The sequence below is a fragment of the Artemia sp. Qi Xiang Cuo genome, chromosome 7, assembly GCF_049724085.1.
Source record: "Artemia sp. Qi Xiang Cuo chromosome 7, ASM4972408v1, whole genome shotgun sequence".
NCBI classification, from domain to species: domain Eukaryota; kingdom Metazoa; phylum Arthropoda; class Branchiopoda; order Anostraca; family Artemiidae; genus Artemia; species Artemia sp. Qi Xiang Cuo.
The window spans coordinates 56,609,327-56,626,115 of record NC_142800.1 but is presented as its reverse complement, the minus strand read 5'-3'; the positions used below and the strand labels follow the sequence as shown (position 1 = coordinate 56,626,115).

Here is a 16,789-nt window from a genome sequence, read left to right as displayed (position 1 = left end):
CACCACAAGTATCCCCACTTCCAGATTTTTTTCTATCCAACTCTACCTTGCACCATATAAAAGTCTACAGCGCCAAATTCGTAGGCCCATTTAACTCTTTAGTGTCAGGGGATATAATAACAGATCCCCTGGACATTACCAATTTACATTTAAATATGATTCTAGTCCTTATTTAACAGCTGATGGGAGTGTGGGGGGTGGGTCACTTTAAAAGCATAAAGAGCACTAAAAATATTTTTTTTAATGAAAATGCGAGCGAGCTGTATTCAAAATACTTGCACACAGAGATGTTGGCAATTCGCCCGCATTTATCAAATTATGAGGAGTTTTTTTTAGATTGGGTTAATAGCATTCAAACTAAACTGGATAGTTATAACTAGGGGGGTAGTGGGTCGGTGATTTTATTTATTGAGAGTTTAAAAGTTAATATTTGTAGATTTAAAAAGGATTTTATTTTAAAAGGTGGTGGGGAGAAGGCTATAGTTTGAAAATATCATACAGATTTAGAGGGTTTTAGGGGGATACAACGAATCTGTTTCGATTCGAGGCTACAATGTTTCAAGTATGTATTTTTGATTGCCGCATATATACCCCTGCACGATAATGCCTCTAAGAAAAAGTTGGATGAATTAGCAGTTAATGGTTGGGAGGGGTCAAAGTTTCCAATAGTAGATTTTAATTGTTTAAATGGTCAATTTCCCGTGACATTAAAAGGAATTGATATTTTTGAGCGGGCTAATGCAGAGCTAAAGATTGGTGTCACGGTGTTGCCGTATTAAACAGAACTTGAGTAGGGTCAGCGTTCCGACAAGAAGGGTGTATTATTTCCAGTGAGGGCTCTGTCAATTGAATCAGTGGAGCATTGGGTATGGCTTCTATACACGCCACCCACAGAGCCTGATACAATTGGACATTTTAATCCAATTACAGATAATATTAGGGTTTTGGGGGAGGGTAAAAATTGGAATGTACGTTATTACTGTCCAACATGCCTCTACCGATTTTGGACTGATTTAAAGTTAAAGCATCACTTGAAACACTGTAAATGTCATGGATACCAGGCTGTGGAAACGGTAAGCGGAGATAGAGCGATCTTAAGTTTTAAGAATTTCCAAAACACGCTCCTGAAGAGCAATAAGATCGCTTTAGACTGCAAGACGAGACTCACAGACGTGTACAATTCGTCAAATCCAAATCGTGTTAAAATACATGAAGCCATAGGGGTCTCTTACACTCATGCGCAACGAGATTCCAATAATACTATGCAAGTGCTGGATGTAGTTGAGTCGTTGGGTGGCAAAGACTTCATGTGCTCGGTATTGGTCAGTCTAGTCAAAACAGCGAACAGTGCAATTTCGCGCCTTCGTTACACAAACTATCCTATGCTCCTATCACCAGATGACAGATGGGCCATTAAAAATCGTAAAATATGTTGGGTTTGCAAGGGGGAATTTGATGATGGTGTAGGGAAAGAGGGAGGAGGAAGGTGATCAACAATGATCATTTGTGGCAGGAAATTACATCGGAAGAGAGTAACTTTAGAGGGGTTGCACATCAGTCGTGCAATTTAAACGTTAGACAGCAATATTTCGTACCGGTTTTTATACACAATTCCAATTACGACTTAAAGTTTGTTTTATCTGCGTTCGCCTGCATTGCCAAGGGTGGAGTTGTAGATAACGCGTGGATAGATGGTTTTTTTTTCATATAATATCATACCCGAATCATCGGAGAAGGTACTGCTGCTAGAATTCATGTGGAAAACAGTTGACAAGGGTAACACGTGCCTGAAAAAAAATCCATTTTAAGACTCTTTCAGCTTCTTCCCGAAAACCCTAAGTCAATTGATTCAGATAGAGAAAAGTGACAATTTTGATAGCTTCCCCCTCCTTAAACAGCGCTTCCCCAATGATGAAATGTATGATTTATCAACGTGTAAAGACATATATGCATATGATTATTACAACTCTGCCTCGAGGCTAGATGAGGTGTCATTACCGCCCATTGCAGCTTTTTACAATTCTCTTATTGAGAGTGACTGCACCACTAACGACTATGAATTTGCTAAGAGGGTTTCGGCAAAGGGGGGATGTAAAAATGGGTGGGATTATTGTAAACTTTACTTGACCAGTGACGTACTCACTCTTCTGGACATTGTGTGCAAAAATACGGCTAAAATCTATGGGGAATTTGGGTTGGGTTTAGGGTATTATTTTTCCACTACTCATCTGGTGATGGACTTGATACTTAAAATCAGCAAAGAAGAAATAGGTCTGATCGCCGATGTGGATCAGCATCTGTTTGTAGAGAGATCAATGAAGGGTGGGTATGTTTTTCACGGGGACTATATCATGAAAACTGATCCAACCGGACAGCACACCGATGAAAAGTCAGACGCAGTTTTTTGGATATGAATTCCCTTTACCTATCGGCAATGTCTCACTACTGTTTGCCGTGTGGCAATTAAACAATTTATCTTTAGTAGAGGATGAGAGTATGCACTGGGTACCTTCAAAACAAAAACTAATTGCCGACCTCAACCCGAAACAGAATATCGTTGTTCATCACGTGCTATTGAAATGGATGGTGTCCAATGGTTTCAAGGTCACAAAGATTCATAGAGCCCTCCAATTTGATCAAAAGCCTTACATGAAAACATTTATTGACACCTTTGTCAAAAAGCGTTCACAAGCGAAAACGAAGGTTGAAAAAGAAGTCTATAAACTCATTTTGAACTCAGCTTTCGGTAAAATGTGCGAAAGCGTACGAAACAGAACTCGATGTGACATTGTAATCAATTCCCAAGATTGTGCTCGAATCTTTGTTGATCCAAACTTCACATCGTTTACAATCATAGACTCTGATATGGTGCTCCTACATCGTAAAAAAAGAATCGTTGTTTTAAATAAAAATATTGCAGGTGGGAGTGCAATAACTGAAATATCTAAAAAACCCAAGTTGTCATTTTATTATAATGTATGCAAGGTACAATGGCCGATTGAAGGACAGGTTCAAGTGTATTACGGGGACACTGATTCACTCCTGTTAAAAGTTAAAACTGAAAATTTAAAACTGAATAAAACTTGAAAACTGAAAACTGAAAATTGAAACTGAAAAACTGAATGATTTGGAAAATGGCAAGTACATTAGCTCACGAATGGACTACACCAACAAGGATGAATCCCTCTACCCAGAGCTAGTGAAACGCCAGGCCCCAAATCAATTGTTAATGTTAAAATATGAAATGGGTAGCAATCTGATATCCAGTGGTGTGTTTCCAGAGCCGAAAGCATACTAGGAGGAAACACACAACAAGAATATAAACAAGTTTGCTTTGGGATACCTACGTCTTTTTTAAAAAATATTTTCGAAATTAAAATGTATAGAAACTATGTGGAAGATAAATTATTCCCAAGAGCAAAAGTCTTGTCAATTTATTGTTTAAAATTTAAAAATTACACAGTTAGAGTTGAGAAAAACGCCATGTCGGCCATATCGGACAAAGTCTATGTACTTGAGGATGGTGCAAAGGTACTACCACACGGTCACTATCTAATCTCAGACCGAGTTAATAGTACAAGGTGGGTGGGTGGGTGGTTGGTGTTTTAAATTGTTTTTCTCTTTTTATCACAAACAATTTTCAATGTGTGTGTGCAAGGAAGAGCAATTTCTTCTTCCACATAAATTCCACTATATAAAATGATTTAATTCCCCCCTCCGCCCCGGCCCACCGCATTGGGCCCCGCGGTGCTTCCCACCCCGCGGCTCTTCCCGGCTGCTGCAGCGGCCACCATCGGCCTTTGGCCGCCGCAGCGACCGCCCCCCCCCCCCGGGGGGAATCCATTTCAAATTTAAAATGTTGTAAATAAAAATGTGATATTATTTTAAGTGTGTGTGTGAATATTTTAATAAATGTGGTATTTTTTATAAGAAAATTGAAAAAAAAGTGTATTTATTAAAGTGTTTTTTCTAGTGCTTATGTAAAATAAATGTAGTATTTTTTATTATAAATAAATAAAGTGTATTTTTCTTGTTTAATGTTTTTTTTCATGTTCAATGCATTATTTATAAAGTGCTATTACTTTTATGCATAATAAAATAAAATATGATTCTTTATTGATTTTGTTCTTCTTCTCATTATTCTTGAACGGACTAGTACTAATAGGGAAATTATTTAGTCATTAGACATCTGTAGTCTACAGTTAGTTGTAGGTGAACTGTTGAAGGGAACATGTATCAATTTAAAACACCATTTAGATAGTTTCTGTGTGGGCCATCAATGTCAGGCAAAACAACACTCTTAACTAAAATAATTAAAAATTGCGATAAAATGTTTGTGGAAAAGCCAAAAAAATATACTATTGTTACAGTATTTGCCAGGAGTCATACGATAAAATAAAAGCAATTGGTATATCGGGGTTGATGCAGATACAATTCATACACGGACTTCGTGTTTTCAGCATTATTGAACCAAACTCTTGGCTGATTATAGACGATTTAGTTGAATCTATTGAACACTGCTCCCAGGAAATGCTACAACTGTTCACCCTTTACTCTCATCATGAACAGATTTCCATTACTCTAGTTGTACACAATCTCCTTCATCAGAGCATATGTATATGAACACTTGCATTGAACTGCATTAACTATATCATCTACAGAATTGTTCGTGATTCTAGCTCGTTAATAACTCTCAATAAACAAATATACCCCGGGGCACGTAAATTTCTCCTCTCAGCACACAATCAGGCAACAAATAAACCCTACGTCTATATCCGATTGGTTCTTAATCAAATCACGCCTGAGGATTTACGTGTAGTCAGAGATATTTTTGATAATATAAGTGCAGCGGCTTTCCCCGTTAGCATTAAAAAAGGCAATAACAGACAGTGAAAGCCGTAAGAAGGACGCATGTCGGTAGGACCTCATAAATGGTTGCAAACTTATCCATACCTTAGATTAGAAAAGCAATATATAAACATGGTGATAAAAACGATATTATCGATCGCATATATAAATTTGGCTTAAATTTAACCGAGGGCATTGTTCAACTGCCAGAAGTAGTTAAGTAACAGGCAAAGCAACATCGTTCCATTGTACGTACATTGGCCTCTAAAAAGAAAGGAAAGAATTTTAAAAGGAAACGTCTTCTTCAGGCGGGCGGTAGCTTTTTTACACTTTTACTGCCAATAATTGCAGGACTTGTAAACAGTTTTCTCTAGATGGCTAAACCCTATAAATCGACTCCAATAGAATTCGCTCTCTCACCCATGGAAAAATTTGAGAACAATCTGAGTAAATTCATTGACAACGAGAATATTGAGGCTGATAAAAAACTGCTTTTACTTCAAGATGCACTTCGCCGAGTGGACAAGCATAAGCCCTATCGTGCGAAGGCCAGTGGTATTGATCACAAAAAAGAATCATCTCCTCAGTATTCTTCTTCTGCTATCGCTGCTCCTGGAACACAACTAAAGAAGGAGGTGTTGGATTTAATAGTATCGAGCATTGGAAATCTAATGCCGTACTCATATCGTGAACAAAGTAAACGACATATAACATATCTCCTGGAAAGTGGTCAAGATCATATTCAAGTTGATAGCAATGGGAAATGGATTATAATTCAAGGCAAAAGCTATAATATACTTGATTTAATATACGATATGGTTACAAATCGTAAAGGACTATTATCATTTGACGCTCATCTATACACCCTTCTAAATACATTAAACTTCCCTAAAAGCCTTATTACCTATAGGCAAATTCTAAAAAAAATTAAATGAACATGCACCCTCGTCTTCAGTATCATTAAAATATGAACATGAAGAAGAAGAAGAAGATTTTAAATCAATCTTGGAAAATACTAGCACACCTAGTCGGAACATTGATTTGACAATGAGGAGGAGCACACCACTGATAGCTAGACAAAAGTGAAACAAGTCAACGTCACCACCACCACCAACCACTAGTATACAAAAGGGTAGTGGACGTTACACTGCGTGTTAACGTTCAAAATGATGGAAGTTCTGAAACGTGTTTATGAAAATATTGGTGAAGCGGGAAGTTTAAGTTCCCCCACCACTCTTTCCAAAGTCACTGGTGTTCACACTAAAAATGTATAAGGCTATCTACAAAATGAAACAAGTTACACTCTGCATAGAAATCATAGGGGTCGTGCTAACCATTATCGAAAAACTAAAGACTTTTTCCCCTGCATATAATGCAAGCAGATCTCCTAACCCTAGATAAGATTCAAAGACGTCACCATACACCGTACAAGTACATTCTACTTGCAATCAGTGTTTATAGTCGTTATGCATATGCCCATCCATTGCGGTCAAAGAGAGGTGTTGAAGTTACTCTGGCCGTAGAAAGTATTCTCGGACAGGATTCGTATAAAAAAAATTCAAACGGATCGGGGTAGTGAATTTGTTAATCCCCAGGTTGTAAAAGTACTAGCGAAATATAATACACTGCTCTATCATGGTCATAGTCCTATAAACGCGGTATTGGCTGAACGATTGATAAGAAATATTCGAATTTTAATTTCAAGATATTGTTCATTGAGAAATACATCTGCCTTTATTCATGATTTAGATAAAATCATGTTGATTTATAGTCAAGGACCTCATCGATCATTGTCCAACTCAACCCCAACGGAAGTTCATCATTCTGATCATAATACAATTGATAATTTACTTAAACAATATTACAATTTTAACAAATGTCAAGAAAAAATTCAATGTTGGTGATACTGTTCGAATTAATAGAGCAACTAATGTTTTTGAAAAGGGTAATTACTTGTGGTCCACAGAACTTTTTAAATTGGCAAAAATCCTAGACACTAAGCCCATAACTTATCGTTTGCGTGATACCAAAGATGAAGAGATTCTCGGCGGCTTTTATGAGCATAAACTACAATAAGTTAAAAATAATAGTTAGATCTGTCAAATTGAAAATATATTAAAGACTTGTACTCGCAGGGGCAAGAATCACTTACTTGTTCGGTGGCTAGGATACAACCCTGATTTTGATTCTTGGATCAGTGTTAAAGATATTGATAATGCCCAATGATTTCTCTGTAACAGTGGTGTCCATCGTTTCCGATCCTCTCTACAATGACTTGAATAAAACTAGTGATTTTTGGACTAAAATCTCCCCTGCAATTAAATTCGATGACGGAAAGTATGAAGTGGCCTTTATCGACTGTATTCTCAAAAATACCTACGATATCCTGAGAAAGGATCATGTGTATGATATAAAAGTTATACCATTCGATTGGTCACTCTTTGTCGAGTATCAATGGGTTGAAGCACTTAAATCTAGTAAATATCCGCATGTTAAATTGAAATATATAGAATATGATAGTATGACAGATTTGTGTCGTACAATCAATAGAAAAATCTCATATCGTAGGAATAGTACATTCCATTTTAATTATTCAATGGAACACGATAGGATTTACATTATCTCACCTGTTGACACTGAAATAATTCATCTAGATGATAATCTGAGAGACGTTCTTGGCTTTAAACAGAATATGATCAATGGGGAAAACGCAGGCACTGTTAACGGGATGGATCAAGTTATTTTTGCTGATTATTTACCCGGTTTCACCTCGGAATCTTGCATATTTCTGAACGCATCCCTTGTGGAAACATCGAGAGTTGGTAATTCAAACGTCCCTCTCCTACGTGTTCTTGAACGAAAAACATCTCATGAACTTGTTCATCACTATAATATTAACCATCTTCAGTATGTTCCTGTAAACACTTCATATTTGGAACTCTGTTAGTTAACACTAAGAAGTGAATTGGGTGATCCTCTAGTAATAACAAAAGGTTTAGCAGTGATTACATGTCTTTTTCGACTCATCATCGGCGATACCACCAGAACCACCTAAAATGAACAATAGAAGAATTCCATTTGTCTGTCCTGATATCAATTGCTATGTTGGTGCTCTGAGTCCACGTCAAATAGGTCATGGATTGGACTACTACAAGGGGCTTACTAAAATGTCTGGCTATGGTCTTGGCAGCTTGTTTACTCGGCTATTTCGTTCTGCACCACCCCTTGCCAGAAAATATCTTGTACCTGCTGCATCAAATTTTGCTGCCTGAGCACTACAGGACTGGGGGTCAGGTAAAAATTTCAAGGAGAGTGTTAAGGACAATATTAGATCTTCAGCAAGAGCCGTTGGTGAGCAATTAAAATCTCAGCAAAATGGGAAGGGATTCCAAAGGATGCGTGCGCGTCATTCACTCATCAGTCTCTAGCCAGGCGGGAAGCGAAGGACATCAACAAGGACTTTGAAGAATAAAACGAAGAAGACCAATAAGAAGAAAAAGAAAAATATTGTTAGATCAAAGAAGGATTTTTTCTCTTAAGATGACTTATCTCCCCCACAAGGAATCACATCCATCAATCAGTTCCTCATTGAATCTGTTCAATGCTGAAAATGTTGATGTCAGTGTCAAGTATGGCTACTATGAACAATTTCACCCCCAGAAACCCCTCTCGGAAAAAATACACTTTCAGATATTTTCCAATGAAGACTATTTCATTGATTTGTCATCAACATTTATTGATTTAAATATTGCAGAGAACAAAAAGTCAGACAATAAAATTCCTACAGTTGTTAATGGCCTATCCTATGAAAATTCTATTCTACATGACACGTTCAGAAAAAATAATGTTTTCATTATTAGAAAATGGATGAGCATTAGCAATAATTAACTCAACTATACTAGTTACATACTATTTATGATAATGAAACCAAAAGCTTACAAGGAGTTGAAAGGACCGTCATGGGATTATGATTATCAAGCAGAATTTGATCCTGGAGTTGAGTTGGCTTCTACAGTGACGCAGGAGTGCCATTTAGTTGGAAAATTAAATCATGAGATATTCAGTATATCCCAACGGTTACCCCCCAATGTCATGATTGACATAAAATTGCAACTAGCCCCATCGAATTTCATCTTGAGAAAAACACTACCTGCAGCACCCGATGCAAATGTCGTTATCACATCGGCCATTCTTCATGTCCGAAAACAACAGGTTATGAGCTCTGTTGCATTGGTAGTGGAAAAGCTAAGAGCCAATTGTAATAACATAAAACTTCTTGTACCCCATACAATCACCAATCAACGTCAGATTGCCACTGGCTCTGGCAGTTATACCGATTCATTATTTATCATTGGAGAAATCCCATCAAAACTCGCTTTGGCCCTTGTGAAGAGTGGCAGTGCCGTTGGATCCTGGACTGCATCCCACATGATTTTAATTTTTTCAGTATATCTAGCCTTGTGTGCAAAGTGAATGGTATTCCACTGTACACTCTATCATTTGAAAAAAAAATCCTATAGAACTCTATATGAGTTGACCATGCAATCCCTAGATCATGATTCCCAACTATTTGAAAATGGAATAACCGATTAGATGTTTTCAAAAAATCATGGTGTAACTGTTTTGGACCTGTCGGGGACCCAGGATATGAGCATAGTATGAACCGGGAATGTACGCTTAGAGTGCACATTTGCCGATGCTTTGACTGAGAGTATCACGCTAATATCATTGAGTCAATTTCTAACCTATTGGGAAATCACACCCGACGGCAGTGTTCTACTAGACCTAGCACAATGAACACAAACCAAATAATCAGCGTATTTAGTATGGATCCATACATGTCCCAGTACAAGTCCTATTGCATACCGTCGGACTTCAATGAAAAAATTCCAAGTGTTAACGATACCCTACTCGTTGTTTATAGCAGTCAATCGACTTTGAAGACAGGCCATTGGCTATGCATCTTTCAAACAGCGAAGAATATTGAATTTTTTGATCCTCTTGGCCTATCATATAAATTCTACACTCCACACATCAGCAACTTTATTGAGAGCTGTGGGAAAACTATTATTCAAAATCAAAGGAGAGTACAGGATTTAACGACTAAGACATGTGGCTTTCATGCTCACTCTTTTTCATGTTCAGATGTCGTGGCTATACCTACGAGCATTTTCTCAACATCTACGTTAATGTTCCTACATTGAACGACTTTCTAGTAGAAAATATACTTAAAAGCGTGTTTAATATTGATTTTAGTGCCCTACGAATAGAATGTTCTAAAAATGTATGTGAAATGGCTTATTAATAAAAATAATGTATATACATGATAAAAACATCTTTTCTACTCTTTAGATTTCATCTTCTACTACGTATAGGTATTTGTCGAGAACAACTAATGCAGGTAGATTATCTGAATTCTCCGTATACTGATCCTGATGTCATGCAGTGTCGGGGTCACATTTTCTACAGTAGAGTGTAACTTCACTCTTGTCATATCTCTTTTTATAATCAATGATACTATTCTCATTCATTTTATAGAATTGGCATTTTTCAATTTGCTTATTTGAAGCAATGTCACAAACAGTGTCCTCAAATGGCGAATCACATTCCGTCACGGCCAAATAAAAATCAATGGGCTTATAATCATAGTAATCATTGTCTTCACAACGATGACGTCGAAACCAAATTCTTTTGTTGCTCCAACAGTTGAATCGCTGACCCGCCTCCTCCTCCCAGAACAATCTAAAACCACGAAGATACCAATCTCTTAGCAATAAACTAAAATAACGCTTAGGATTCTTTCCAATCATACCAGGATATGTATTCTCCCACTGATTACATTTATCATAGTGGCAATTCGAGCATAGGTGTCCTCTAGGATGAGAGTCACACACCACTTCAAGACAGGAATTACAACCTTTAATTTGTACAGCATATCCTCTATGCAATTCACACGGGTTGTATAATCTGCACTTTTCATCATACTCATCAATCATTGTACAATTCTCACATGATGACCAACTGCCCAGTGTGTACATGCATAGTGGACATGTATGGAAAATTTTTTCATGTGTTGACACTCTCACCGCCAAAATTAAACTTAGCTACCAAAAAAAAATTGAGTGGGATAGAGAGAGAGAGAGGAGTAAATCATCCTTGAACATCATCTTTCTCATGAAAAAAGTCCTAAATTTCTAAACTAGTGTTTAAAAGCATATCAACAATATCATTTTGCTGTGTCGTCATTATTATATCAATAAATTGTGTAAATGCCGTTGGTCCACGACGTAAAAGCTTCATGCAATAGTCTAATGATGGAGAATCAGTTTTCATTATATCAACAAGCATTCCCTGAGAAAATATCTTCCTTTTAATAGATAACTCTAGAAAATCATCATCTAGAATCAAACGTTTTTCCATAAACACAAGATTCCCCCTGATTCGCTCTTTCTCAAATCTATCCATTTTTTAGAGTCCTTACACTCTCACAACCAACTTCAGACTAACCAGGATTCTTTTTTTGTACTCTAAAAAAAAATAGACACTAGCCTACTATAGAAAGAAAAATATCTTCGATTTAGAAACAGTTTTATTGAGCATAATTACAACAATAATAATCACTGATTCAATTTGTTTTCATCAATATATTTCACTAGTGCATCTATTGCTGCCTGAAGTCTATTTATATGCACAATGTTCAGTTTCGTGGCAAAACATAACTGCTCCTCCATTTTAAATTTGCTCAATGATATCATGTATCTACCATACATATCGTCCCATTCAAGGCTTAGTCTACATCCTCGTGTTATTTCCACAGCCGCGTTTGGTACTCTTGTATCATTGCTGCTGCTACCTGCTCCACCATCAAGCTCCAATAGTGTAAATGTTCTACTTATTTTCTGTACTAATATCGTCTCAAATAAAGTATTCTCTGAATTCAATTCTCTTACTAATATGAACTACAATGAAAATTACTCCTTTTATTTGAATCCAATTACTTATTAAGCTACCGTATATGGAGTAGCCTCCGCTCTCTCTGATTGGCCCTAAGAATGGCTGTTGCCTCTAAAACCAGTCTGGTTGCATTATACAATCTCACTCCTAGTTCCAAAACGTGTTTGATCACTTTATAGGTCTATAATATAAAGGGATTGCTCGCTTTTTGCAATCTCGTTCCTTTTTCAAAACATGTTTGATCACTTTATAGGTCTATAATATGGGAGGTTTTGGTCGCTTTTTGCAAAGTGCTCGTCAAACTACACTGTATATTCTTGTGCTCGTGAAACCTTTACATAACTTACTACTGACGCCTGATGAAAACAGGTTTACAATGCCTTCTGGGAATTGCTGTTTTGGGGTGTTTAGGGGGGGAGGTACCTAGGTTAGGTTATGATTTAATATACGGTATGCTTCGCCACCACGACCCCCCCCCCCTAATGTGCAAATATATAGCCCAATTTGTTTCTAAACTATTATTTGTTTATCCTATTTTATTTTGTTTCATTAGCATTAACCAAACTATATATATATATACATATATATATATATATATATATATATATATATATATATATATATATATATATATATATATATATATATATATATATATATATATATATATATATATATATATATATATATATATATATATATATATATATATATATATATATATATATATATATATATATATATATATATATATATATATATATATGTGTGTGTGTGTATCTGTTAGTGTGTGTATGTGTGTGTGTGTGTGTGTGTGTGTGTGTGTGTGTGTGTGTGTGTGTGTGTGTGTGTGTGTGTGTGTGTGTGTGTGTGTGTGTGTGTGTGTGTGTGTGTGTGTGTGTGTGTGTGTGTGTGTGTGTGTGTGTGTGTGTGTGTGTGTGTGTGTGTGTGTGTGTGTGTGTGTGTGTGTGTGTGTGTGTGTGTGTGTGTGTGTGTGTGTGTGTGTGTGTGTGTGTGTGTGTGTGTGTGTGTGTGTGTGTGTGTGTGTGTGTGTGTGTGTGTGTGTGTGTGTGTGTGTGTGTGTGTGTGTGTGTGTGTGTGTGTGTGTGTGTGTGTGTGTGTGTGTGTGTGTGTGTGTGTGTGTGTGTGTGTGTGTGTGTGTGTGTGTGTGTGTGTGTGTGTGTGTGTGTGTGTGTGTGTGTGTGTGTGTGTGTGTGTGTGTGTGTGTGTGTGTGTGTGTGTGTGTGTGTGTGTGTGTGTGTGTGTGTGTGTGTGTGTGTGTGTGTGTGTGTGTGTGTGTGTGTGTGTGTGTGTGTGTGTGTGTGTGTGTGTGTGTGTGTGTGTGTGTGTGTGTGTGTGTGTGTGTGTGTGTGTGTGTGTGTGTGTGTGTGTGTGTGTGTGTGTGTGTGTGTGTGTGTGTGTGTGTGTGTGTGTGTGTGTGTGTGTGTGTGTGTGTGTGTGTGTGTGTGTGTGTGTGTGTGTGTGTGTGTGTGTGTGTGTGTGTGTGTGTGTGTGTGTGTGTGTGTGTGTGTGTGTGTGTGTGTGTGTGTGTGTGTGTGTGTGTGTGTGTGTGTGTGTGTGTGTGTGTGTGTGTGTGTGTGTGTGTGTGTGTGTGTGTGTGTGTGTGTGTGTGTGTGTGTGTGTGTGTGTGTGTGTGTGTGTGTGTGTGTGTGTGTGTGTGTGTGTGTGTGTGTGTGTGTGTGTGTGTGTGTGTGTGTGTGTGTGTGTGTGTGTGTGTGTGTGTGTGTGTGTGTGTGTGTGTGTGTGTGTGTGTGTGTGTGTGTGTGTGTGTGTGTGTGTGTGTGTGTGTGTGTGTGTGTGTGTGTGTGTGTGTGTGTGTGTGTGTGTGTGTGTGTGTGTGTGTGTGTGTGTGTGTGTGTGTGTGTGTGTGTGTGTGTGTGTGTGTGTGTGTGTGTGTGTGTGTGTGTGTGTGTGTGTGTGTGTGTGTGTGTGTGTGTGTGTGTGTGTGTGTGTGTGTGTGTGTGTGTGTGTGTGTGTGTGTGTGTGTGTGTGTGTGTGTGTGTGTGTGTGTGTGTGTGTGTGTGTGTGTGTGTGTGTGTGTGTGTGTGTGTGTGTGTGTGTGTGTGTGTGTGTGTGTGTGTGTGTGTGTGTGTGTGTGTGTGTGTGTGTGTGTGTGTGTGTGTGTGTGTGTGTGTGTGTGTGTGTGTGTGTGTGTGTGTGTGTGTGTGTGTGTGTGTGTGTGTGTGTGTGTGTGTGTGTGTGTGTGTGTGTGTGTGTGTGTGTGTGTGTGTGTGTGTGTGTGTGTGTGTGTGTGTGTGTGTGTGTGTGTGTGTGTGTGTGTGTGTGTGTGTGTGTGTGTGTGTGTGTGTGTGTGTGTGTGTGTGTGTGTGTGTGTGTGTGTGTGTGTGTGTGTGTGTGTGTGTGTGTGTGTGTGTGTGTGTGTGTGTGTGTGTGTGTGTGTGTGTGTGTGTGTGTGTGTGTGTGTGTGTGTGTGTGTGTGTGTGTGTGTGTGTGTGTGTGTGTGTGTGTGTGTGTGTGTGTGTGTGTGTGTGTGTGTGTGTGTGTGTGTGTGTGTGTGTGTGTGTGTGTGTGTGTGTGTGTGTGTGTGTGTGTGTGTGTGTGTGTGTGTGTGTGTGTGTGTGTGTGTGTGTGTGTGTGTGTGTGTGTGTGTGTGTGTGTGTGTGTGTGTGTGTGTGTGTGTGTGTGTGTGTGTGTGTGTGTGTGTGTGTGTGTGTGTGTGTGTGTGTGTGTGTGTGTGTGTGTGTGTGTGTGTGTGTGTGTGTGTGTGTGTGTGTGTGTGTGTGTGTGTGTGTGTGTGTGTGTGTGTGTGTGTGTGTGTGTGTGTGTGTGTGTGTGTGTGTGTGTGTGTGTGTGTGTGTGTGTGTGTGTGTGTGTGTGTGTGTGTGTGTGTGTGTGTGTGTGTGTGTGTGTGTGTGTGTGTGTGTGTGTGTGTGTGTGTGTGTGTGTGTGTGTGTGTGTGTGTGTGTGTGTGTGTGTGTGTGTGTGTGTGTGTGTGTGTGTGTGTGTGTGTGTGTGTGTGTGTGTGTGTGTGTGTGTGTGTGTGTGTGTGTGTGTGTGTGTGTGTGTGTGTGTGTGTGTGTGTGTGTGTGTGTGTGTGTGTGTGTGTGTGTGTGTGTGTGTGTGTGTGTGTGTGTGTGTGTGTGTGTGTGTGTGTGTGTGTGTGTGTGTGTGTGTGTGTGTGTGTGTGTGTGTGTGTGTGTGTGTGTGTGTGTGTGTGTGTGTGTGTGTGTGTGTGTGTGTGTGTGTGTGTGTGTGTGTGTGTGTGTGTGTGTGTGTGTGTGTGTGTGTGTGTGTGTGTGTGTGTGTGTGTGTGTGTGTGTGTGTGTGTGTGTGTGTGTGTGTGTGTGTGTGTGTGTGTGTGTGTGTGTGTGTGTGTGTGTGTGTGTGTGTGTGTGTGTGTGTGTGTGTGTGTGTGTGTGTGTGTGTGTGTGTGTGTGTGTGTGTGTGTGTGTGTGTGTGTGTGTGTGTGTGTGTGTGTGTGTGTGTGTGTGTGTGTGTGTGTGTGTGTGTGTGTGTGTGTGTGTGTGTGTGTGTGTGTGTGTGTGTGTGTGTGTGTGTGTGTGTGTGTGTGTGTGTGTGTGTGTGTGTGTGTGTGTGTGTGTGTGTGTGTGTGTGTGTGTGTGTGTGTGTGTGTGTGTGTGTGTGTGTGTGTGTGTGTGTGTGTGTGTGTGTGTGTGTGTGTGTGTGTGTGTGTGTGTGTGTGTGTGTGTGTGTGTGTGTGTGTGTGTGTGTGTGTGTGTGTGTGTGTGTGTGTGTGTGTGTGTGTGTGTGTGTGTGTGTGTGTGTGTGTGTGTGTGTGTGTGTGTGTGTGTGTGTGTGTGTGTGTGTGTGTGTGTGTGTGTGCAAAAAAAAAAAAAGAAATCCGAGAAGCTGGTGAAAAATCACGGTGGATGGATACAACACAAAGCAATCACATGTTTGAGAGTGCAATATATTGTTTGTGCATTTGCGATTAATTAGAAACGAATTGAAAAAAAAAACCATCCCGAAACCAAGAAAGACCCAAATCAAAAAAGCAAAGAGTGGTTCAAAACTTGTTGAAGAATCTTTAAAACAGTTCGTGGTAACGAAATGTAAGTAAGGAGCGACCCGGCTCAATGGTAACCGAAACTCTAGAAAACGGGTTTTTGATACCAATAGATACATCTAAAGAACCAGAAAGAATCAAAATTACATCAAAAGAATCAGATTTCAATGCTGATTTCAAATATATATCTTTCATCAAGTTTAGTCCTACCCATCTAAAGTTACGCGCCTGAGAAAATTTGGCTGATTTTCAAAAAAAGGGGGAAATACCCCCTAAAAATTATAGAACCTTGATGAAAATCACACCATCATATTCAGCGTATCAGAGAACCCTACTGTAGAGGTTTCAAGCTCCTATCTGCAAAAATGTGGAATTTTGCACTTTTTGCTAGAAGAAAGATCAAGGATGCGTGTTTATTTGTTTTTTGTTCTTTTTTTTGTTTGTTTTTTTTCCCAAGGGGTGATCGTATTGACCCAGTAGGCCTAGAATATCGTGGGAGGACTCACTGAATCAGGAATTAAAAGTTCTAGTGCCCTTTTTCAGTGACCAAAAAATGGAGGGCAACTAGGCCCCCTCCCACGCCTATTTTTTTCCAAAAGTCACCCGATCAAAATTTTGAGATAGTCATTTTGTTCAGCATGGTCGAAAATATGATAAATATGTCTTTTAGGACGACTTCATCCCCCGAAGTCCCCAGGGGGAGGGCTAAAAGTTATGAATTTTACCCAATGTTAACATATAGTATTGGTTATTGGGAAGTATACAGAAGTTTTCAGGAGAGTTTTTTCTGGTAGTGGGGGGGGGGGGGGTCGGGGGTTATATTGGAGGATCTGTCCATGAAGGAAGTTTTCATGGGGGAAGGAAAATTGCCATGAAGGGGGCGCTGGATTTCCAAGCATTATTTAAAAAACGATCAGAAATTAAATAAAAAAAAAAGAGTTTTTTTCAACTGAAAGTAAGAAGCAATATTAGAACTTA

General features: G+C 39.0%; 1 protein-coding gene across 1 annotated transcript in view; it reads left to right on the top strand.

Moving 5' to 3' along the window:
- Positions 1-16,789, top strand: part of LOC148950474 (fatty-acid amide hydrolase 1-like) — a 40,395-nt gene that overhangs the window by 7,191 nt on the left and 16,415 nt on the right. Inside the window, exon 4 of the mRNA XM_089091875.1 lies at positions 8,751-9,060. Coding sequence (XP_088948001.1) covers positions 8,751-9,060 — 310 coding nt within the window. The remainder of the gene's footprint in view (positions 1-8,750; positions 9,061-16,789) is intronic.